Consider the following 26,327-nt stretch of genomic DNA (forward strand, 5'->3'; position numbering starts at 1 on the left):
GTACATACAACTATCACTTTTGATTTCAGTGCCTTTGGACATGTCCTTCTAAGACAAGGTGATATTGTCTTAATTAAGGAAAAAAATGTCTCCAGCCAGAACTGACCTGCTGAAGTCACAACTCCTTAAACAAAAGGATTTGCAAGAAAATGGTTCTTCCAGACCTCACTTTTCCAAAAGCAACATGTAATTTCAAATACATATGACTTACAAGAAGCTCCACATTTCCTTCTGTTTCTGCATGATCTTCTATGACCGTAGCTTCAAAACCCAAATTCTGGATCAGCTGTGCAATTTCAAGAGGCTGTATGAATTCTGGCTTGTATTTTATCTCGGCTTTACCCGCCATCAGTGCTACCAACACTGAAACAATTCCTGAGGTGTCAATAATAAAAAGCATTAGATAGTGTAGCTCCAGTGAGGGGAAGAAAACTGAAATATTGCAAGTGATTGTCAATGAATACTGTAACAAATTAGAGAGGTTATAAGTCAAATGATTTCTCTCTGCCTCCTTCTAGTGTTGTTCCCCAGTCACAACAGCCAAGATTTTACTGAGATCCAGCCACACGGAATCTCCCTTTAGCAATGAGCAGAACTGCAAGAGTTACACAGTGAAGGAGATGAGTTTTGCTATGATCTAATGAAACAAAAGCAATGTCCAGAAACAATATTTTCACTCATTGTTGCAAACTCTAAATTTGGAAAGCCCTAAACAAACCTCACAGCACAATGCTAGGCCTTTTCCTATTTCTCATTTCCTCCTTTGTTTTCATTTTTTCTTCTTTTTAAAAATAAATAAACCCAGAGAAATCTACACTTAGAATTGAAAAGCAAAATACAAAAGTACAGGCAAAAAAACTGTTCTAAAGTGCTAATGGTTTATTGGATTTTTAAATCAAGGCACCGAGACCATCACTGGGGGACTGGAGGTGCAGAAATCAATAAGCAAACCCGTCCAAAGGCATGCCTACACAAATTAAATCAGACATTGCTGAGGCTCATCTGTTCATCTTCTACACAGCCAGAGGAAAGGCAGCTCCAGTTCGCAGACTTGGAAGCCAATAAGCTTTGCTGTGCCCAAGCTGATGTAGTTACCCAGGCACTGGGGCCACGCATTTTTTTGTACCTGCTTGTGCAAATGTGCCCCGAAGGACAAGCTTCACATCACAAACGTGTCAGAGCTCTCAACAGCTTTGGAAGAGATGGATTGCTCTGTAAAGCAATAAGGCCCTGAAAACTAAATGAGAACCATTTCTCTGTTCTTCTTGCCTTGAGCCTTACTTGAAATTGTGATCCCATTATGACAACATCCTGTTACATTGGGTTTGCCTAGCAGTGCGGTAGGATAGTTAAACAGGGATGTAGTTACATTAGTACTAAGAAAGAGCATAGTCTAATCTCCAGATTTTGTACCGCAGCCTCTTCTGTTAACTGTATAGAATACCTTTTCCACCCCATGGTCCCTCATAAACTTGTTAGAGGAATCTTAAATTTATTACCGTCTTCTTTCTGCAAATTTCTCTCAATGGTAGACACACATGAGGCACAGGTCATGCCTGTGATTTGTAAGAAACACTTTTCAGCTGGCTCTCCGCTGGGCTGGTTTGGCCTGTCAAGGCGAGGACTGTCTGGATGAGGATCCAAGGCACAGCCTTGGCGAGGAGGCTCTGGAGCTCGAGGCTGCACGGCAACGTCGCTGGCATCAGGCTGGTACCTACATCCTCCAGCAGCGGCGGCATCTTGAATAAACACACAATAAACTGAAAAAACACTACTTACAGTGCGACTGGATGAGGTAAAACTACAAGCAGGTCACATTTATCAATCATTCAAAGCCTCTTAGTTGTTTGAAAGGTGATAAGGTAATCTTGGTCACTTAATGCAAATAATACAGATTGTTAGTATGCGTATAACAATATACATTCACCAGTACCACTTGCATATCCATTTAACTCTACAGAACTGGTTTTCCACTTTCAGATGGTAAATGATCCCCTCCAACTTCAACGCCTAGACCTGACAGCTACCTCCATTAAATAAAGATATATTGCTATCTAGAGGGTCCTCATCCAGGACAGAGAACACAGTCCAGCGCATATCCATTCTGTCCCTGTCATCTATGCAGGAAATGGCACTTTGTCTCAAACAAGGAAAAAACCAAGTTCCTCAACAGGTTTCTCTTCACAACACGATATTTATGGTGTAGGTACTGCAAAGCAAGTACTGGAAGGATTTGCAGTGCCCAGAAGGCTTCCACATACAGATGTGTTGCAATCATTTTTATTCTTTACCAGACACTGAACAGACATCCAACAGCTCCAGCTGCACTCATAAACTCCCTTTCTTGGGCAGAGCTTTGTGTAAAAGAGCAAGACTTGCTTCTGAACATGTTAAACACAAGGGCTCCCCTGCTTTTCCACAGATGGACGGGACATCTCCCACCAACAAATTATAAACCAAATAAATCATAATTAAACACCACATAAAGGCTTCTCCTCATCTGTAGCAGTTCCACAGATTCAGAGAGATTAGACCCATGAGAAAAGTTAATAAAATGTAGTCTATTGAAATCAAACTAGTTCATTCCAGGTGAAATATACCAGTATCTCAAAGCAAATCTATTAAGTTAAAGCAGATAAGTATTGCTGCATTTGAAATTTGGTAGAGAGAAGACTGTGCACCATAGCAACTTCTTAAACATTAAGTACATGTACAAAACATACAAACTGTGCTGCACCTGCTCCCACCAAAGAATATTTGCATCTTGCCACTTACCTCGTTTAAAGTGAGGCTTAATAGAATCATAGAATCATAGAACGGCCTAGGCTGGAAAGGACCTTAGAGATCATTTAATCCAACCTCCCCGTCATGGGCAGGGACGCCACCTCTCGACTACATCAGGCAACACATGGGAACAAAATGGGAATCAAACCCGCGACCTTGGTGTTATCAGCACCATGCTCAACTGACTGAGCTAACCAGCCCCCCAGAACTAGGGCTAGTAAAAATATTCAAGAAATAAAGGTCAAAGGATTAGTACATTTAAAAAAAAGTTTTTAACCAGTTAAAAAGGGGATTTAAATGAAAGAGATTTCACTAAGTTTTTGCGGTTTAGTGTTTTGAACAGTGAATGAAAATATTTGGTTTGATAGATCTACTTACAGCAGCCTGTAGGCATAGGAGGAAACCTGCTTCAGTGAGTAAGGGGACTGACTATTCGAAAGATCTTGTATCAACTTCTAAGCCTTTTGGCCTTATAATGTAACTCAACTCTTCCACCCACTAGTGCAGGTTTTAAGAGCTGAAATAAGGTGCTTCACAGCTGGAATCTCTCTGCCTTGCTAAGCGGGATCTGGCCAGCCCCTTAGAAAAGACAATGCCAACGTGATGTTTTAAGAGTTTCCCTCCAGAAGAGAGTCTTCATGCAGATGTCTCCTGGCCCAGCTTGGCATACTACAGAAGAAAAACACTGTTACCTGTCAGCACAGAAGCATCAAACCCCATGTCTTCTATAGCAGCTCTTAACTCTTCTCCATTAGTAACAGCTGGATCATAACATATGGTTCCAGTTCCACTAGCTAAAGAAACTGCTACGTGTTGCACTCCTTGTCTCTGCAATATGGTCCCTTCGACGGACTGTACACAAGAATTGCAGGTCATGCCATCAATCCTAATAACAGCTGTGCATGTGTCCTGCAGCGGCTCTCTGACGGGATCGCACAGCAAAGCAGGTGATGGAGATGCTCCTCTATTTGCTTCTGAACCATTAGGGAGGCATACTTTAAAGTTTCCAGGTGGAAGGGATTCAATAGCTTGCTGCAAAGCTGACAGGGTAATTAAATCTGGGCTATACTGTACCACAGCACGCTTATGCTCCAAAGACACTCTAATACTTTGTATGCCAGGAAGATCTGATATATTTCCTTCAATGTTTTTGACACAGGACTTGCAGTGCATGCCTTCTATCCGTACAGCCACCGCAGCTGTGTTACTCATCTTGGCGACCAGCAGATCTACGCCATCACCCTCGAGACTCGCTGGTGTCTCCTTGGGGTTTGCATTTTGCAAGCGCTCGACGTCGAGGACACCCAACTTCAATGGGGCTGATTTACTTTTAATGGTGCAGCCATAGCCCAGGTTACTGATATGGCTCTTGAGGTCGTCAGGCTGAATGAGGTAAGGATAATACGCAATAATTGCTTCCTGGTTACCAAGCGACACCTTGATTTTTGCCACACCATGCAGTTTCCTAATCTTTCCTTCAATGTTGATGGCACAGGATTGGCACGTCATGCCTTCCACACGAAGCTTAACTACTGCTTCTCTCAAGCACGACAGATTTACGGTCGCTGTTGTCAACCTCTCTTCTGCTATGTTGGCATCAAAGCCCATATCCTGAATTTCCTGGCAAATCTGTTCAGGACTTATTTCAGACTGCAGGTACTTTATTACAGCATTGTTCTGTTCAAGGGAGACTTTAATACTCACGATGCCGTTCACCTTAGAAATTCGGCCTTCTATCGACTGCACACATGACTGGCAAGTCATTCCCATGACATTAACTGCCACAGTGTGTTCCTGGGAAGATGGAGAGGGCACAGCTTCAAAGCTCTCTTCATAGCCCAGGTTGTCAAAAGCAAAACTGTGTTTCATTGTAGGCTCCAGCTTGCAGTCAGGTGGAGAATCAGTGTTAGACAAAGCCTAAGGAGCAAGAGGAAAAAAAAATAAAATAAAATGCATATATCTTTAGCCCTGTAAAGGCAGCAATACTCTGCATGTGTTTTCAGGCATGAGAACTGCTCTTAAATCAGTCTATACCGTTGAAACACTTCACAATGCTAACTTATACTTTGAATATATTACCAGTGAGCTATTCCCATGATGATGAATCAGGCTTTTGACACTTCTCTTGAGCAGTAATTAAAAAAAATACTTACTAGGGATATAAAAGCAAAATTGCCTCAATATTCCCAACCCAGTTCAATCATTTCAAATTTGAGCTCTCTGCAGACATGCAGCATTTACACCACACAGCCCCAGCACTGCTCTTCAGAGCACACTGGCACAGGCACAAGGGGTCACAGCAGAGTGTGCTGAATGCCTCTCCAAAAATGTCAGAAGCTGTCTCAGTTTGGGCAACTTACTATTGCTCAGCAGAAGTTCAAACCAAGCCAAAAGCCCATAAAAAATGGAATCAGGAATTTCCCAGGAGCACGAAAAAAGCTGACACAGCAAGGACGAGTTACATGATATCTGAAGAAATATATGCATGCTCATAAAGGTCTCGGCTGTCTGCATATATACAGATCTTTTAAGTTAAAACCTCTGTCTAAAAAAGATTTTAAAAGACATAGAACTATGTGCAGATATTTCCACTGTGGTTTAGCTTTGCCTGTCTCCTTGTGAGGCACCTAAGAAAGACCATATACTGAGCTACAGGAATTCACTGGTTTGATTCAAAGACAACTTTCAGGATGCAATAGTCAGTATTGAAGTAGATTGGCAAGAAGTGGACTATCTCTCAGTCATGTTACAGGCTCTGCAGCACTGGGGTTCTGCAGTTTAATGCAGTCAATTCAATTAAAAACAAAATATTTTTAAAAAATAAATAAAAGCAATGCTTCTCACAAAACAGCTAATTGGAGCACAGAGTCTGTTGCTAAAGGAAATTTCTGGCATCAAGTCATGAGGGAGATTGAGAAGGGGAAGGACAAGTCCTAGATTGTGAGAATTACCAGAAGTCATCTACCAAAGATCTAGATGCAAGCTACTACCACAAATCCATCGCCTGCAAAGCCATGGGCTCTCCAGCATCCAATAAATCACCTGATACTGGGCATTACTGTGGGGAGGAGATGGAGAAGGGGTCACTGGATCAGGCTTAGTGCTGCAAATCTTGTTCCTACCACCACCAAGAAAACTCACTCCTTGGTACCATGTGTGGCTGAGAAGCATTTAGGCTGCTTATTAGCACTAGACTGCATCCACTTCATTTGATGCAGTATTCAAAATTCATTAACTTGATTTTGTTTCACGCTTAGACAGCTTGGGAATAATGAGGTCTGAGGTCATGACCAAACCGGCGAAAATTTAGCACAAGAAATTTGCTTTCAGCCTTACAGTGCAGCCCCTCACTATCCTGACCATGAACTCTCCCCATGTGTCTACTCCTTCTCTGCCTGGTCTCAAGGCTGTGCTCTGGGGATGCTGGGGAAGAAGAGTCACAGGAATATTTTAGCCCTGACATCCCCTTTTACCTTTCCCTCCCACAAGCCTGGCAGCACCTGGGGCACGTATCCCCCTCCTTGCACTTCCCTTCCCAGCAGCTACTGAAATCCTCAACACACATGAAAACGTGCAGCCAGCACCTCCTTTCGAAAGAAAGCATAAACAGTTAATCCCTGCAAAGGTGGTTCCCTGCTTAAGTGCACACAGAGACAATCACATGCTTATTTCCTTCTATTTGCGCAGTTTAAAATAATAATATTGCCTTATATATGGAAAAGAAACCCATCTGAATATGAAAACAGTCTCTCATCTGGCATATTTCAAATGCCGCTTAAATTCAAACTTGCATTTATTGTAAAGTTCACCTTGAGAAATGTTGTTGGAGTATTGTCCCTCATCTCCTCTTCCCTATCTCCTGTCCCCAGGCACCCCAAGGACATTTTGCTCGTGGTGGCCAGCTCTTCTTACTGCAAACTCCTGGTAGTGTGAAAACTCACGTGTAAGTTACAGGAGCTCACCCTGTGTATTTTACTGTGGCTCATACGACAAAGACATTTGCCTTCTGCATCCTTTGGCGAAACAGAGCATGAGAGATGGGTGAGACAAATATCCCCTGCTCCCCTGCTCGCCTTCACTGCGTTTCTGACAGCCACTTGCAGACGAAACCCAGGAACCATCGCAAGCCTTATGTCCTTCTCCGTGTTACCTCCACCCCCACGCTCACCAACCGTCTCAGTTTTCCTAGGTGCCCAGCGACATAAAAGCAATTCAAATTAAATGTATAAAGAGATTAAAGTGTATTTGTCATCCTCCAGTCTTCTGAAAAACATAAAAGCAAGGGCTGATTCTACTATTTCAATGCACTGCAAGCCACAGAAGCATCAAAACTTCACCACTGCTTTCTATTTTGGATAAAAAGCTATCCCAACATTCAGAAGAATTGGCAAAAAAATTTTGTTTGTCACTTTATGAAACCAGATGTTTATGCTCTGTAGGAGAAAAATCCTTGTACCCAAATTTTTAAACTACAAGGGAAAATCTGGAGAGAGTACATGGATATAAAAATATTAAAAAAAGTTCATTTCACTAAAAAAACCCGCACAAAACCCCCCACAAAATGCATGCCAAATCATTGAAGAATTTCCCCCCACAAACCCAGAAATGTGCACAGTATTTACAAAGCCTTTAGCACTGTTTAACAACTTCAAAAAAAAAAAAAAAGGGAGACAAATACATCTATGTGTGTATTTGCAAGAAGGGATGTTTCAACACTAGATCAGAGGAAAACATCAGGTTCATGTAAGGACACCAAAATGAGACTTGCAGAAATGTGCCTCGAGCTTTCCTCAGGCACACTCTGGGTCTCAGAAGAGGATTTCCTGATACCAGATAACACCCACACGTAAAATGGCATTTATGAGTTTATATAGTTATTTTGAGACACCCCCTGCAAGAATATCAGAGAAGCATTCACCACCAAAACACCCCAAAAAGGTGCCCGGGATCCCCAGGCATCTCGCCTCCTGCTTGTTTCTGCCTGGAGAGAAATCCCAATAAAATAATGAAAATGCATCTGACCCTACATTCACAAAGGAGTGCGAAAGAACTGAATATTTTGTCTCTCACACCAAAAAGACTTGCTTACTTTTAAGGGCAGGTGTACACCAAGTCTGTTTACTCTATATCTTCCACACATTTTTACAGTGACTATGTAAAAAAAATAAATATAGAATCATAGAAACATCAAGGTTGGAAAGGACCTTAAGATCATAAAGCTCAACCTACAGCCCTACACCACCCTAACACTAAACCATCTCCTGAAGTGCCACATCCAGCCGTTTTTTAAACACGTCCAGCAATGGTGACTCTACTATATATAAATATATATACACTATATATAAATAATGAAAACAATTCTTTCCTCATCCTGCACATAAAAGTTGCCACTTAAAATGCAAATCAACACTCTAGTATGGAAGTTAAGAATCCTCACAGAAAGCAGTGTTACAAAGCTCATTTAAACAATATAGAAAAAGAAACCCACTGACACAGAAGCAGGAGTAGCTGCAGAGAGCTTCAAAGGAAACACCAGAGCAGGATGGTAAACATTTGCATCTAAAGAAGACAGCTCTGAACCATACCCAAGATGAGTAGCAACTGAAACTGCTGATGTGCATGAGTGTGGCGTCTGAAGCCCAGCTCCCAGTACAAGGATTTCAGAGGAAACCCACTGGTGTGAAGAGCAACCCCTGATGTCCCAGGCAGAGGCTGGAGCACTCATGCCTGCCCTGGGGCAAAGCAGGTCTTGGGGGCAGCAGGAAGAGGCAGAGGCTCCCCCTCCCCATGCTGACTGCCTCTGGCCAGCAGGAGGACATCATCCAACAGGAACATGCCCTAGGGCTGGACTAACTTGTTAGGAAAGTGTGGAGATGGCAGAGGGCAGGGAGACACTGCTGGTTTGGGAGCACCAATTCTCTAGCCCCGGCTCGGCATGCAGCTCTTGACGTTACAGCACCAGAGCTCTGTCAGGAAAGGTGGACACTGTCCATGGCCTGCGCAGCTGGTGGGGCAACATGACCCAGTCAAGGGCTGCCCTCAGAGGCCTAGCGTCACTCTCCCCAAAATGAGCACTTTCTTTTGGGTACTCTCATTCAGAAGTGCAAAGGCTGAGAGTTTAACAACAGTAGTAAAGAGAGGATAAATGTGAGAAAAACAACTAAACTGAGAAAAAACCCAACAAACAAAGATGAAGAAATGGCAGTACTGAGCGAGACTCTCACATATGTGCACATGGCGACCGGTATCCTGACAATGGATGCAACCCCATGGCTGTGAACTCAACAAGGTTTGTGCCCTCCTTGGCCTCCTGCCCCAGCCATCAGCCACCCCCCAGTGGGTCTCCATGCTGCCTCCAACCCCTGTGCTCCACGGTCACCTCATGGAGTGGCTTGTCATCCTTCACCTCCCCTTCATGAGAGATGCAGCCATCTCCAAAACACCAGTGTAACGTTCTTTACCTCTGCAGCATGAGCATGAGGCACCAGCATGCATCCCACAGCTCCCCAGGCATCACCCACACGGCTGCTGCTCCTCTCTGGTGCTCCAACAAGGCTGTCTTCCTCAGCCGGGCACTGCTTTCCCACCCTCCTTTGCCAAGCCTGCAATTCATTCCTGAAATTCAAGCACCAGACTCCTCACCACGATGCCAGGCAGGCAGCCAGTGAGGAGATGGGGCCCAGCCCATTCATCACCTTCCACATCTGCTCATCCGTGAATGCTGGATCTCACTAAACTTCTCATCCAGTATCTCCGGAGGTTTTGGGCTGCTCTTCTCTCTGTACCTTCACGGGCTGATGCTAGCTATTGCCCTCTCTCCTTTGAGCCCTCAGCTGCAGAAGAATTATCATATCTGTGTTGCTCCTTTACCTTTCCTGCCTCTCTCTTTCACAACCCGCTGATTCATGGCTTTGGATTCAGGCAGGCAGTAACACACTACTGAAAAAGCCACATACTAATAATTAAATGCTTCAGATGCTTTCCCAGTTTGTTAGAGACAGCCAGTGAATAACCAAATGAGGACAGAGCAGCCTCAGGAACATCAAAGGTCCCAACTCTTGAATTTCTGCTCACTCAAAAGTGCTGCTGGTTATAGGCACAAAACTGAACCCTCATCCTCCTTAACAAATTTCAGTGCAACTTCTCCCTCCATCTTGTTAGTGCATATTATTTAAGTGTATTAGATCTTAGCTGGTTGTTCTTCCTTCCCTCTTCCCCTAAGCTTAGTAAAGATTAAGGAATTTAAGCAGCTACTTTTTTCAGCAACTACTCGTAACACAACTTGTCATTTTCCAAACAGTTCCTGAGTCTTAAGCAAGGGAAAAGCAACTCTGTCCACCCGGATGTCAAGAGTCAGAGAAAATATTACTTTAAATCTGCCCTTATGGTGCTTTCATTTTCAAAATACTAAGTTAATTGCCCTAATGCTTCTGCCAAGGGACTGCTGTTCCCCATCCAGGAATGGGTTTCTCCAGCAGTACAGATGATGGGGAAAGATTTAGGCAGTTGCAGCCACTCTTACTGAAAAGATACCTATATACACCATAGTTAACAAACCTTAGAGACCTTAACAGGTACTTTTATATTAAATGGAGCTACGTAAACCACACTTGGTTTACTGGGAAACGGGAAAGCCTTGTTGTTAAACAATGTGCATATCCCAGTGAACTGAACAATATAAAAAAGATTCTTTGGTAGAACAAAGTTATTTATGTCATGATTGTTCCCTGGCAAACATTTATAATGTAAGAAGTAACTCAAGGCAGAGAAAGCCTTCAGGTATATTTGGTCTGTCCTGGCTGTTATTTAATTCCAGTCTGACACTAATTATTTAAGTCATTCTAAGTATACACAGTTTCAAAGGACCCAAAATTTGCTTTGAGAATTTCTTTTTCCTGAATATTCACAAGATTCACTGATCTAAACTACATTACTGCATTTTACATAACTTTTAAACAGCAAAAACTCTTTTTAAAATAAAAGACCTCATCATGCTTATAGCAGCATTGATCTTTCTAAGCCACTTCTCCACAATGGTTAATCTCCAAAACCACCATAGCTATACACAGCACTGAGTAAAACAATAAAATGAAATAATGTTGTCACAGATGTATTATCAACAACTTTCACTACCATGCACTTAGTAGCTATAAATAAACTACTTACCTACAATTAGGACCTTTTAATGTTTCTGCAGTTTCTATTATTCCAGAGAATAACTTGGTATGATCTGCAGTCACACTGCTCAAGTAGTTGCAGTTCAAAAGGAGAAATATTAATATGTTTCCTTACTAAGAAACACCACTCTATGTTATTAGAGGTGGAGCTGAGAAAATGCTCATTAGTTACTACAGCGTAACACATCATTAACATTAGCTTTCAAAGATTACTTTCAGAGGAGCTCCAGTGGACTTTGCATTTGGGTACTGCTCATTCTGGGGCAGTGATCCATGCCGGGGACTGATAAAATTTAGATGAAGAGGACTTAACCTTTTTTAATATACAACATGTCAAATATGCTTTGTTTTAAATTCTCCAGTTCAGGAACACCTCCCAACACACACATACCAGCTCACTAACCTGTCTTTCAACTGTATTGACTTCTTTCATTCCCATGGAGTAACTCTGCAAAAGCTTCTCTTCTTTCTGCAAGTTACTGCTTGTTTTTACCGGAGATCCCATCTTGGACTTTTCACCAATAATCAGTAGTTCAGGCACATCATGAGCTGCCTGCTGCTTATGAATAGACACCAGGGTTATGTTTTTGTTGTTTAAAGTAGCTAAGCAGGACAGTTCCCTTTTCATTTTATTGTCCAGCTTTCTCTCCATTGTCTTTCTGGGCTTTAAATACCGCAACGCCAAAGGAGAGCTTTACAAGAGTGGTTTTTCGGCGCCTTATCAGCCACACTTCTTTCAGCTACATTTACAACAGCTTGAAGAGCCCTGCCTGCCTCATCAGCGAGCTCATTAGGCATTCGTCACAAAACCCCAGATGTAACCTGCTGATCCTTGTGTACACTGCTTCGCTGCACTCAGCTACCTGCTCCTCCCGCCAGTTTGAACGCTTTCCCACCAATTGGCATCCCTCAAGCTCACCGATCCGCGCTCGGCGCTGCTAATCTTTGCGCACGGCGTCGCAGCGAGCTCAGCCAAGGCTGCCTTTCACAAGCTAGGCAAACATGACCTGTGTGCAGCAAGCCAGTGCATAATTAACTCGGCCAGCCAGGCGTTAGCTCCTTGTGGCCATGTGCATCATCACAGCTCCCACAAAAGGGCAGCGCTATTACATTTCCTTCTCCTGTGAAGTTACCCGGGGATTTCTTGGAAAAGAAATGTGTGGTCCCACATTGAAAATGTGCCCGTGATTAAATTATTAGATAGGCTATAGATTATATCATCAGGTTCCTAGACTGAAGGTCTTTCACTCATTTAGGGTATGAGTACATTCATTCTTTGTTCGAAGAGGGGGAAAAAGAAAGAGCACAATATTTATACTTTTAAAAACATGACTCTTTACCATCAGCAAGCTTTACTAAAAAAACAAGAACAACAAAAAATTAAACCTTCACTTAGTTGCAGAAAGTAAAGAGAGGAAAAAAAAATGAAGGAAAAAAAAAGGTATTCCCTTTGGCAAACTCAGTTCCTCTTAAATCCTCTGGGCAACTACAGGAACATCTCATTTAGACAGCCATACACAAGACAGGTAACACCACCAGAAAGAAGTGCCTTAAGCCAAGTCTGAACAGATTTCTCAGGGATTGCCCGCAGCAAATGCACAGCAGTGTGCTAACTTGGTGAGTGGAATCTCTAGTTCCCGAAGCGCACAGTAGCACAGTCCACTTCTGAAGACAACCCTAAACAGGGACACCCAAAGAATGGTCATGCAGGGAATTTATATAATAGAACCATAGAATCATGGAATCACAGAATTGTCAGGGCTGGAAGGGACCATCTAGTTCCAACCCCCCTGCCATGGGCAGGGACATCCCCCACTAGATCAGGCTGCTCAGAGCCCCATCCAGCCTGGCCTTAAAAACTTCCAGGGATGGGGCTTCCACCCCCTCTCTGGGCAACCTGTGCCAGTGTCTAACCACCCTCATGGGGAAGAACTTCTTCCTAACGTCCAATCTGAACCGATCCATCTCTAGCTTTATTCCATTCCCTCTAGTCCTGTCACTACCTGACATCCTGAAAAGCCCCTCACCAACTTTCTTGTAGCCCCCTTGAGATACTGGAAAGGCATAACAAGGTCTCCTTGGAGCCTTCTTTTCTCCAGACTGAACAGTGCCAACTCTCTCAGTCTATCTTTATAGGAGAGGTGCAGCCCTCTAATACAGTTGATGTGTCATTAATTCACATCCTCCCTGGTTATGCCATGATCTCACTGCACAGGTGAGCCTTAAAATAATCATTTTACATTTAATCAGAATCTCTTAATGGGAAAATTCACTAAGTTTACTCCTATGCAGAGGTTCACACACAAGGTCCAAATCTCAGCATATCTCTCTCACATCATGAAAACCAGAGGAAATAGATGACAGATACTCCACTTGCCTGGCAGGACAAATTTGGATTCTTTTTACTTCCCTCACATCCCTGCTACAAAGATGGTCATCCAGAAAGTCAGTGTGCAGGACATTAGCATCTTGACTTGTCCTCCTGTCATAACTTCCCCACAAAGACGAACTCTCCACTCGGCACACACCATCCAGTTCTTGACTCCACTTCATGGTTGTCTTTGGAAAAAGAAGGTCCTCTGCCAGTGAAGTGAAACTCGAAATGCTGTTGTAGCACTATTTCGTATCATTATTGTAATATAAGACTGGTGATGATGTTAAATGTAAAAAAGGGTTCTCTTGAAAGCATTTCGAAAAATGGCCCTTTTAAAGAGTATTACTACAAAGAATAAAGCATCTGTGTTTGTTCTATATTTATCAATGAAACTGATTTAAAACATACCTGAATTCAGATGGAACACTTTTCTAAAAAAGAAAATCATGTGAAAGATTAAATACTTTCAGGAGTTACTGATTTTAATTGGTTTTGAAAGAAGCAAATGAAAATCATACAGTTTGACTTATGTGAAAACATTTCATTACAATGTCTTTAAATACTAATGCTACATCTACTAAAGATACATATATATTTAAAAATCTGCTTTTGTCTTTCTAAAACAAAACAAATCTAATCCCAAATTAAAGCTATTCAGAAATTCAACTAATGTCCTAATGTCAAATAATGAAAATTTCAAATTCTATAATGTCTTAGGGAACAGAAATCTTATTTTCTAGTCAGCTCTAAAGTATGTATTTGGTACACTAATCTCAGATAGTATCTTTGCTATTAAAAGGATCTGAACCCCACCTAGAATGTTTCTACAAGTAACTAATATTCATGAAAATACTATATGACGAAACACACTTAAAAACAAGTTGGATTTTTTGCTTCTTCATTTCATATTCACCAGCAAAGCTCAACTGAGGCTGACAGATGTTTAGTAAGTATCTTCTCTTTGATTCCCCTCACCTTTCCTTTTTTTGTTTCCTCACCTTCTGAGCAATCCTAAGGTAAAAATCTGTTTATTTCTAAAAGCAGCAAAGAGAAGGTCTTACTCAGTGCCCCATAGTCCTTTGCCTTTGTTGAAGTCCTGGATACTGATTTGGAGATAGATAAGAAACACATGATGTTGTGCTTTGAACACATTCAGTTTACAAGGTTATTTACCCACATTAAAAAGAATTATTTGGCTGGAAAAAGAGTTTGCTCTGGTTCTTCAGATGAAAGGGCCCTAGGATATATTTCAGCCAGCCTAGCTGGTTTAAAACACCTGGTTTGGCTACAGGGTCGAGCAGAGCTATGTGTCAATGACAACCATAACCTGTGCGGCTGGACGAATTGTGAGAACCAGCTCTTGGAGAAGAAGTGCCATTTGCAAAGCAGAAACAGTTCAGCATCTTGTAATACATAAAACAGTTTCTATCTACCTCAATACGCTAGCCTGAAAGCTCAGAGGTCCTGCCTCATCCCAAGCACTCCACACAACTCTCGCATGGTTTGGGGAGGAATCCAATGTGGGTACCTCAAGCACGGCAGCATCTGCCAGGGGAGCAAGGCAGCTGCTTGGAGTGAACAGCTGTGATTGCCTGCTGCTGAACTCTGACAGACAGGTGACAAATTGTGTTCCCTGTTCTGGCTTAATTAATTGCCCCTTCAGAGTTGATGCTAATTGTGTTGGCTACAAGCTAGGGGTGAGCATTTAGACTGACATACGAACGGTCATGTTGCCCATCTCATCCGATAAAACTATCACGTCTCAATTCAAGGCTAGATTTTGCAAAGCTCAGGAATTTTGCCAGGAAGTCACTCAGGTTTGGTGATACAAGGTTTAGATGGCAAATGGCGAACATGCTCAATGCCTTCGCAGCTCTCTGCTTGTGTTAGGCAGAGATGTTTTCATTTTTGTGTGAAAAAACGCAGAACATTACAAGAAAATTAAATCCCTTTGACTTAAAGCCTCGAGAGCTGATAAAACACCAGCATTCCCCTTTATATTACCCACCACTATCAGAGAATATGATAAACACACAAGAACTAAGGTGTCTTCAGGTAAATTATATTCCCTAGGAGCATTCAACCTTCACTATATAGGATGTTCTGGCCTGCGTCTAATTGCTCTGGCTCCTTGCCCAAAGAAAGCATCTCAAAATAGTCTTAACAATACCTTGAAAGATGAGAAGCTTGGGTTCAAGGGTAAAAGTGGGGGCCTGAAGGTAAAGGGGTCATACTGCCTTAACCTGACAGGCAGACAAGAGGAGCCAGATACGTGCACATCATGTAGTGCAAAGAGGGATGTATTAATACATCACTCTAGAAATCCAGTCTGCCTTTGAATGTTAATTGCTTTCCTACTTTCCTCCACAGATATATTTTTAAACTACTGAAACACATAATACATCCAGAGGCATACAATAATCTGAGGCTAAAACCGAAGCAATTTCATATTCGTCAGTATTTTGAGCGTGTTTTAATTTGTCTTTGGGATGCAGCCAGCTAAAATTTTTGAATTTTCCCCATCATAACTCTTTAGATGGACTTTGGTTTTTACACATATAATGCAAATGCAGGAAATTCTAGTCCCCTCCCCCCAAAAAGAAAAAAAGCAAAATATTGCAAAGCTCTTAGTAACATCACATAAAAATAGTGCTGGTAACTCAACAGTTATCGACAAGTTGTTAACAACATTGCTTGGGCGGGGAACACATGAAGTGCCCAGCCCTTGTGTGAAACAACAATTTCTCTTCCGTCATCATCCTCTTTAAGCCAAAAGAGTAGTTAGTAAATGTATTCACTTTTTCCTCAAGCAAATTCCTATACTTGCTCAGCAATCCTTTTTCATTTCCCCCATGAAGTCAACCAACTGCAGCTGAAAGTTCAGGGGAAGTTTGATCAGATTCACGGTCCATAACTATGTCCTTGACTTCTTTAACTGACAATACAGAAAACAAAGCAAAAAAAGGTCCTAACTTCTTAGGATTGCAGAGGCAACAAAACACCCTCTTTACCTACTTTCACTCCTAGTTTTGAGCCATGAAATCAGAAAGATAACTCCTTGGCTACAGTCCTAAGAAAATCGGCAGCCGTCAGACACAGAAGTGTTTCTATAGCATGAATGACATACATATTTCGTTCAACAGATGAAGAAGCATAATCGTAAGTAATATTCTTTCTTGCACTACAAGGAAAAAGGAAAGCATACATAACTCTGAAATACAAGGAATTGAATTCCTACCTTCCATGAATAAAATTGCTTAAGAGTTGATGACCTCATTTCAAACCAAATCAGCTCAGACTTTGGCTTCAGCTTTTCAGGAAGCAGACTCAATCTTCTCTAAATATTTAAAAAGGCTTTGTTTGCTCTAAACTAGCAAAACTCAGCAGAGTATCTCTTTTGTAACAGAGCCCCAAAATATATATGATTTTTTTTCGTTCTGTGGCTTCTAATATGATTGCAAATTGTGTGGACTTGGTACTTTGTCTGCTTTTAGCAGTGTCGCTCTCATTATGATAATTTCTGTTATCTCTCTGTTTACACTGCAGGAATATGTTTTCAAGTGCCTGGAAACTACCAAGCTGATCATGTTACCAGAGGAAAAGGCACGCCTTTTGGGTCAGGGTTTAAGTGCAAAGAACAAATGCAATCTCTATGAATTAATTTGAGTCCAGGTTTCCACTAACGTTCATTCACCTAGCAGGTGAGGAAGGCTGCCAGAACTCGTGGGGTAGTACCACAACGAAAACAGTGTTCTCGCTTCTGTGTTTCAAACTTACATTTTCTGGTGTTGTCCATGCTTCATTCTTGCTCAGAGCTCATTTTGGCTTGCAAAGTTTGAGCGAACGCTTTTTGGAATTCCGTACAGAGAAAAAGGACCTACATTTTATTCAAATTTCAGATATAACCTACAAATGAGAAATATTACCAAAGTAACTATTTTTAAAAGCTAGTTTGAGAAGACAAAAAGATCTATACCAGTGAACTATACCAGTCATTGCTAAAGATCACAGCATTTGTCACCTACATTTGCTATCCACATTTAGAATAAGTTTCAAGTTCTTAATTCTAGTTTTGCTTCATAAATTCTTAGGTCTTTGTTGTGGACTTTAAAAAATACCTTTCTCACTTGTTTTGAATGACTAAAATGTATCTGAATTGTGATTTAAGCAAATGGAACAACTGGTTTTTTTTCCAAAGTAGGCCTGTAGAGGCCAAAGTAGTAGGTCAAAGTAGTAGGCCAAAGTGGTAGGCCAAAGTTACCCTGTAGAAGGCAAGCAGACCTTGCCAAATCTGTAATTATTTTTTTCCTGTACAGATCAGGAATGTAAGTCTGTTTATTAATTGACATTCATATATAATATATATCCTCTAAATTGTCCCTGTGTAGAGTCCACAGCATTTATTAGCTCCATGACAGCACTTACTGGAAATCATTCTTATTTGACAGCCAGAGAGATATTTCATTTTGATGAGACGTGTCGCTATGTAAATAACATAAAGCACACCATATTTGTAAAGCAATGTAACTCTGATTTAATCCTGTATTTCTGGTTCTGTGGCCAGTGTTGAATCCCAGGTCAAAATGCTCGGCCTCTGAATAAAAGGTTATTTCACTTATATACACCGCAATCTCTTCTCAAGAGAAAAAGACAAAACAGCATTTTATGTTTGCATTACAGATGTCATGTCTAAAATACATACTGCCTCTGTTAGGACAGGCTACGTATGTAAAGGCAAGCCCAAATTCAGTTTCTCTTAACAGTTGTTTCTGGCTCGTATCCTGGCAGAAACCACCTCTATACAGAAAAAGAGGAGGTTCCAGCAATCCCTAAGAAAGCTTTTCTTCATGATTCGGAGATGGGTGGAGATCTGCCAGCTCTTTAGCTGACTCCCTCTGCCACAGCAGGCAAGAAGTGGAGAGGGAAACCTCTTCTGAGGAGGACACTGGAGGCACTCAGGCTCTCAGCTTTGCTGCTTCTGGTTGTCAGAGATCCAAACTCTAATGTGTGTGAGCTGCTCTTTAGCTAACTTCTTTTTTTTTTTTTTTTCCATTAATTATTTTCTCTTCAGGGCTAGGAACTATTCCAGCACTGCCCTGTCCAGGTCTGATATATTACACGAATTTACAGTCAACTCCCAGGCAAAAGCCACAGGCAGGGAGGTGCCAGTTTCTATCAGCAAACAAAACATACTTCCAAGTGCCCGTGAAAATACATGGATAGAGTCATCCTAATTCACTGCAGAGGCTTGTAGAAACTGAGCAGAGAAATAAAAAATAAAGATGTTATACTGTTATATTTTTCTGCTGGAATACCTGATAATAGTTCCCTATTACATCAAATAGCACCAGCAATCTACAAGTAGCAGGGAAGAATCCAGGTGGAAATGTCAGAACTAAAGAGACAGGGAGGAAAGCATCAATACAGCAAACGCTGCTACTAATTTTACACAATCTCTTTCCATACAAACAGATGCTTCAAGAAACATCCAAGGGAAGTGCCAATAAACCTTTCTGTTTACAAGTATTCTTATCTGAAACATTTAACACCTGCATTGAAAAATGCAGTTAAAATCCCACTTTCAAAAGCAGACGGGTTTTCTCAAGTTGTTTTCTGTGGCATGCATACTGGCTCATCATGACTCAAACTCACTGTAAAAACAGTGTTTGTTTATTGTCTGAGCACACAGAGGAAACTGGAGACATTTGGCTCCTAAAGAGTGAGTTCCTGGGAGCCTGCAGTTGTCAGAAAAGGAAAATACAAAAAAAGCTTTCCAACAGAAAAATGGAGGTTTTTTTCAGCTCTTGGCAATCCTGTCATTTCCAGAGTTCACCGCAGTCTGTTCTGCAGACAAAGAATGTTTCTTCCGAGAACATATTTAGTCAAAACTGATGCGATCTGCAGCTCAGTATAAAAGAAGGTAACCATCCTGTGAGTTGCTGAGCAACCTTCTGAGATTTATTAACTGCCCTCAGTTCCTGGGAAGCAGAAATGCTAATCCACAGAAATTTAGGCTCAGTTAATTTATCATTCCCTTCTGGTACCTCTGCTTGTTGGAAGGAAAGGTATTGTTGCAGGGAACTACTTTTAAGTGGCCATAGTTCACCCCGCAGAAGAGCATAATTTGATTGAATCCACCCCATGGGAAAATCACCAACATTTCAAGCTTTCTTCATCCCCAGAATAGAAATAAGTCATAGGAGGTGACGAGGCACAGTGCCTGCATCTCTCATGTCTGGACTAGCCAAACAGCCTCCTCTGATAATTCTAACTCCCTTCTGTCCAGCTCTGCAGCCAGCTTCTGGCTCCTTTCTCTTTCTTGAGCAGAACCAAGGAGCCAGACGTGAGCACAGAATGCAAATCCTGTCTCGCCCTGGCTCCATGTGAAACAATTTGGATTTTCATCCAAATAGCACTCTCACCTGCTTCCTGACACAGGCAAAGAGAAGCACAGCACGCACAAACACGTGCACAAATGCGCCCTGAATAAGTTGGTGCAAGGTGTTTCTTTTTCAAAGCGTGAAACCTTTAAAGTCTGTTGACTGAGGTAGGTATCTTAGTAAAAATTTTGCACTGTGAAAGAAGTGGTCCTTCATGACCCCCTTCATGTCCTGATTGGGTGCAGATGGCCGCAGAGGCATTAGTATCTGCATAAAGGAGAAGAAAAAGCAAGAACTCAAAAACCAGTCCCCAGCCACTCAAGAATTCCAAAATTCCAGCTGAAAAAGCTGGGACTTAATGTCTGTCTACATGTTATTTTGCAAACTCAGTGATGTTACCAGTAGGGCTACATCTTTTGCCATGTCATTTCTGCCTGTGCTCTGAGTTGCTTGAATATATTTGCTTCACTCACCCTAAAAAATGACATTTTGCTTTCTCCGGCTAGTAACTGTTTAGGAGAACTGACAGAAGAGTCCATGGGAGGCTAAAACAATGGCACAATATGTAGGATTAAACACCAACAGTGGAACTGATTTGTTTTCCTACATGGTCCTTGCCCAGCCAGGACAACTTGTGTGAAAATAATCTTCTGTTAATCAAAAGCTATGGGTTTAACCTGCTTAAGTTTCCAGGTGATACAAATAAATATGGTTTATAGGAGCTCTTGCAAAAATTCTGTGTAGATCTAAGATACTTAATTCTTCATTGCTTCTGCCAAGAAAAAAAGGCAGCTTTTGCTCATAGATACATGGTGTGAGCACCCATGCCCTAGAATATCTAGCTCAAGAGTAAAAATGACTGTGGACTCAATGATCTTAAAGGTCTTTTCCAGCCCAAAAGATTCTATGATTCTATGACAGTTAAAAAAAAAAAAAGTAGAATTTCTTGTATTTAACAACTTGAATATTACAACATATCAGTAAAAACATCCTCATGGTGTTTTACCCTAGATATATTCATGCCATAATTTATTTCCAGTACTTATTTTTTGCTTCCCAAATATTTAGTACACAACTGGGGCAACTTTATTCCTGCCTTCTGTTGCTATGCAATGAGGAACAAATGTACTGTAACACTTAACAGTCTATCACAAGACACGTGCAAGAAGTAAGAACTTACTGTGTATATGAATGATTTAAGGTTCCTCCTGCTAAAAACAGTCCCAGGCATTTTGGTAGCTAAGACAGCAGCCCTGCTTTAGAGACTCAGTGTTAGACAGCGCATGTTTCTGAAAGAAAGCAACCAACTGTACAAGTATAAAAGACCACATGATGGTCATATGAATATCCTTACAGAATATCAATCCATTTTTTTTGTGTTACTACTTGCCAGTGGTTTTTATCTTAGCAAGTTACTTGTACATGGAGCGCTCAGCAGGACTGGGAGTTAGAAAAATATGCTTGAAAACTGGCTCAAATTCCTTGTAGACTTGTGGAGAACACACCGTGAGTGGATTTTGCTATTTGGTCTGAATACCTTTCATTTCAGAAGGTTTGTTTGCATGGATTTTTCTTCAGAGTGAGGAGCTTAATAAGGAAAGCAATTAAAACAGGACAAAAATGCTTACAGAGGCAGCAAAAATTTAAAAACTCGGTACGTATCTGGAAAGGTAAAAACCAAAGCCAAATTCATGACAAGGCTAGTTTAATTTCACTGGCATGTCAGACACACAGAATTTCTACAGACAAGGTTTTTAAAAATGTTCTCCCTGCTGGAGTGGGAACACCACTGAGAGCTCAGCACTGCTCTTGCTGAAGTTATTGCCAATAACCTAAACACATACATACAATATCTTGTGCTGCATACGCATTGAGGTGGGGAGGTTGTCAAGGGGGGACATCTCAATTAGTCTGTGTTGGACACTCACACATTAAAGGTATCCCTTGCAGTCTATCAGGCTGTCAGCAACACAAGTTTCATATTGCTCGCATTAGAACCTAAACAAAAGAACTCTGAAGAATTGATACATCTTTTTCTTAATCACCACCAGATGGACTACAGGAAAAATAAAACAACTAAGATGATTAAGAGATTGGAGCATCTCTCTTATCAGGAAAGGCTGAGAGAGCAGAGACCGTTAGGAGGAAATTCTTTACAATGAGGGTGGTGAAACACTGGCACAGGTTGCCCAGAGAGGTGGTGGAGGCTCCATCCCTGAAAACATTCAAGGTCAGGTCTGATGAGGCGCTGAGCAACCTGATCTAAAGATGTTGCTGCTCACTGCAGGAGAGTTGGGCTAGATGACCTTTACAGGTTCCTTCCAGCCCAACACATTCCATGATTCTGTGTTCAACCTGGAGAAAACTCAGGAATGTACATACACACCTGAAAGGAGAGTGACAGACCAGGCTCTTTGCAGTGGAGTCCAGTGGCAGGACCAGAGGCAAGGGACACAAACTGAAGCACAGGAGGGTTCCTCTGAACATCAGGAAACATTTTCTCACTGTGAGGGTGACCAAGCACTGCACAGGTTGCCCAGGGAGGGTGTGGAGTCTCTGCTGTTGGAGTACGCAAGAGCTGACTAGACATGGTCCTGGTCAACCAGCTGTAGGTGGCCTGGCTTGGGCAGGGGTGTTAGACAAGATGACTTCCATAAGTCCCAGCCAACTTCAACCATTCTGTGAACTATAAATTATTAAAAATGAGAAAACTGCTTGATACTCCTACCAGAATGCAGATTTCTCCCTACAACAAGAAAGTGAACACTGCTTCCAAAATGAAAATAACCTCCCATAGAAAGAAGACCATCTGAGGTGACTACAAAACACACAGGAAGAACTGCAGAATAAACAGAAGCCATCAAACAAAACATCTGACTGAAAAGCCAGGTCTGAGGAATTTCTGCCAGCACTGGCAAAGGTTTCAGAACTTGTGTGACAATTTGTGTCTGTAGCAACTCATGCAGTTTTGGGACAAAAAGAAAAAGACAAAAAAAGACGCATCTAAACTAGGCAAAGAGAACAAGCAGATGCACTGCAGCTTTTCTTCACATCCCTTTCTATCTAGTCTAATTTTCTCATGAAGAACTCTTCCCCTTTTCAGCATTGGTAAGGTTCTGAAAAAGTTACCGAGATCCAGAATATCTGTTTGTTTATGCAGATGTTTTATTACAATGTGCAGAGCTACAACTTACAGGCCATACACAGTGTGTAGGGGCATCGTGTTTCCTGCCACAGTTCACCGAAAAGTACTCATCAAGAAGTGGGTGCACACGGTAAGCCATGAAGCTTAAGAAAAAAAGGGAATATAAATCAGAGAGGGCTGTTCATGCCAAAACAGTTCATCTGACCTCTCTGTCGTTTGTCCTGGGAGAGAACAAGCACCTATGAATTGTTCCCCCAAGACTGTATATGCTGTGCAGCATGAATGCTAGACAGTCAATCTACATTCATGCCAAAATGTCATCATTTCGGGGAAGTGCCAGATCTATGTCTCACAGTGGCTATGCTGTGCATGCAGAGGACGCCTGGCTGTACAGGCAGCTAAATAAAGTCGGAGACTCACCCTGCTGGGAAGTTCAGACGCTGCAAATACAGTAACACGGCCAGCGTGACTGTGCAAATCAGTCCTTTTTTTTTCTTTCTTCCCAGCTGCCAAATGCACAGACATGCACACTCATTAATAGGAGATTTGGGGAATTTGCAAGGTTTGGTTTCAGGAAAAGCAATATTTTTTGCTGGCCTCAAGCTAAAACACAGTTCTGAAACATGAGACTGAAAGCCTGAATAAAGTATAGGACTTGTGCTGGAAGCATCATAGGTTAAATCTCGATTTCAGTACAACTAACCTTGCAATGACCCATGACAGGAAAGAATAAATCCTCCTAGCCACATGAAGATGAGTACTTTCGCTATATGATTTACTGAACAGGGAGCTGAATCTAAACCCAAAACCTCTGCATCTGCCATTTATGGCCCAGGAAACCTAAAAGTCAGCTGTGTAGGTGTCTCATTAATTATTATTCTTGCTTCCTGGAAATCTTCAGCATTACTTAAGTCTCTTCTTAATTAAGCAATAGCTAACCTGTGATTGTTCAGCTTCATTAAGACACTAAGATTCATACTTTCCAAGGGAGTGGTCATAAGGTCCTTTTCAAGTCAGTGGAGAGACACAAAAATTACATCCTATAAAACAGACCAGGCTTTTTGTTCTGTAGAAGAACTGTGCCTCTTTTCTGAACTCAGGCAATTATCTTCAAATGTTGACATTACAGGTGTCTATGGAGTTGAGAGATATTAACCACTGCTTAAGCTGAACTCTTCTCACTCCCACTACAGTTAAGACTTTGTCTCTCTGCTTTGGGCTATAGCAATGACCAAATAAACTGATGATTCAGCATTTTAAAACCAGCACTCTTCTGACAAAGGAGACACAGGATGACCTTCATGAACATCCCTAACAGCTTCAAGACCTCAAAATATACAGGCAACTATGATGTGAAAAAGATCACACTGACCTCAAAGAGGTTGACAGATCGGAGGTTCTGGAAACGTCCTCTTCAAAGAAACAGGGCTTGAAATTCCCTCAAGTTTTGGACAACTTCAACCCTGTGAGAAACTGGAGACTCAGTTGTCTGGATCAAATTTCATAGAATCATAGAAACATATAATTGTCAGGGCTGAAAGGGACCTTAAAGATCATCTAGTTCCAACCCCCCTGCCATGGGCAGGGACATCTCCCACTAGATCAGGCTGCTCAGAGCCCCATCCAGCCTGGCCTTAAAAACTTCCAGGGACGGGGCTTCCACCCCCTCTCTGGGCAACCTGTGCCAGTGTCTCACCACCCTCATGGGGAAGAACTTCTTCCTAATGTCCAATCTGAACTGATCCATCTCTAGCTTCAATCCATTCCCTCTAGTCCTATCCTAAAAAACCCCTCACCAGCTTTCTTGTAGCCCCCTTGAGATACTGGAAGGGCATAATAAGGTCTCCTCGGAGCCTTCTTTTCTCCAGGCTGAACAGCCCCAACTCTCTCAGTCTGTCTTCATAGGAGAGGTGCTCCAGCCCTCTGATCATCCTCATGGCCCTTCTCTGGACACGCTGCAGCACGTCCATCTCTTTCTTGTGCTGTGGGTTCCAGAACTGGTTGTAGTACTCCAGGTGGGGTCTCACAAGAGTGAAGAAGAGGGGGAGAATCAACTCCCTCGACCTGCTGGCCACGCACCTCTTGATGCAGCCCAGGACACAATTGGCTTTCTGGGCTGCAAGTGTGCACTGACAGCTCAGGTTGAGCTTCTTGTCCACCAACAATTTGCCATATCGAGCATTTCCTTTTTTTTAAATGTGAGAATTTGGCAGGGAAAAAAACACTAGTGATGTGACAGGAGATCAGAAATGGTTTGGTTTGTTTTGCCTAAGCCCCTCCTCACCTATAGCCTGATAGTTTCACTCAGCTCTTCCCAGAATCCAGGAGAGCAGGACGAATTTCTCACATTGTTCTAAGGGAAGACAGTTTAGAAATACAAAGTCTTGCCGTTTACTGACACATCATTAGAAGCATTTTAAAAGACGGCATGGTTGGGTCTTCTCCACACTAATCCTCTGGTCTGTGTGTATAATCCCGAAACAGGACAAAACAGGAGGCAAGGTGTATGGCTCAGAGGCAGCCTGGGCATTCTCCAGCAGAAATTGTCCCCAGTGAGCATGTTCATGGGATGACAGGTTGGTGTCGACTTTGGATATATAATTACGGAATCCTGGTCAAACCTCTACACGAACTTAGGAAAAGCAACACTGCCCAACTCGTTTGGACCCCTGACACTTGTAAAGAATTTAGAGAACTTAAGAAGGAACTTACGCGTGCCCCGACGTTGGGACTGCCCGATATATCCAAGCCATTCTGGCTATTCTCCCACATCTCCCAGAGATGTAGGGCATAGCACCGGGAGTTCTAGCCCAGCCTTTGGGACCATGCAAAAGGGCAGTGGCATACTTGAAGAAGAGGGGGCTGAGGGGAGACCTCATCGCTCTCTACAACTACGTGAAAGGACATTGTGGAGAGGTTAGTGCTGGTCTCTTCTCACGGGTAATTGGTAGTACAACTAGGGGGAATGGCCACAAGCTGCAACAGGGTAGATTTAGGCTGGATATTAGGAAAAAATTTTAACAGAAAGAATAGTCAGGCACTGGAACAGGCTGCCCAGAGAGGTGGTTGAGTCACCTTCCGTGGAGGTGTTTAAAGGTCGTTTAGATGTGGTGTTGGGTGACATGGTTTAGGAGTGGACTCTGTAGAGTAGGGTTATAGGTTGGACTTGATGATCCCAAGGGTCTTTTCCAGCCTGAATGTTTCTATGATTCTATGCTCCTTTGAGAGATCTGGACACCCTGTCCTCCGCCTTACGGCGTTACGGCACGGTGGCAGGGACCAGACAGGTTCCTCTCCGCCGGGGGAGACTCACAAGCAGGAGAGTAAGGCAGGCCTGGGAGATGGGACGTCGAACACCACCCTCTGCTGGCCAGAGCGAGGGGCCGGTATTCACAGAGACGGATTTTGCACGTGGTGCAGGCAGAAGAAACTCCATATCCCGAGGGGAAGGAGGAGGAAGAACGAGG

At 42.3% G+C, this 26,327-nt stretch overlaps 1 protein-coding gene across 1 annotated transcript; it reads right to left on the reverse strand.

Moving 5' to 3' along the window:
• Positions 1-211: 211 nt before the first annotated feature.
• On the reverse strand, positions 212-11,613 carry LOC104269173 (copper-transporting ATPase 2-like; the record flags this gene model as incomplete). The annotated part of the gene is made up of 4 exons (XM_009867870.1): positions 11,365-11,613; positions 3,477-4,701; positions 1,500-1,739; positions 212-375 (listed from the first exon to the last, which is right to left on the reverse strand). Coding segments are annotated over exons 1-4 (1,878 nt in total), but the record flags the coding sequence as incomplete, so codon positions are not given.
• Between the last annotated feature and the right edge of the window lie 14,714 nt (positions 11,614-26,327).

The sequence above is a fragment of the Apaloderma vittatum genome, unplaced genomic scaffold (genome assembly GCF_000703405.1).
Source record: "Apaloderma vittatum isolate BGI_N311 unplaced genomic scaffold, ASM70340v1 scaffold180, whole genome shotgun sequence".
Taxonomy (NCBI): domain Eukaryota; kingdom Metazoa; phylum Chordata; class Aves; order Trogoniformes; family Trogonidae; genus Apaloderma; species Apaloderma vittatum.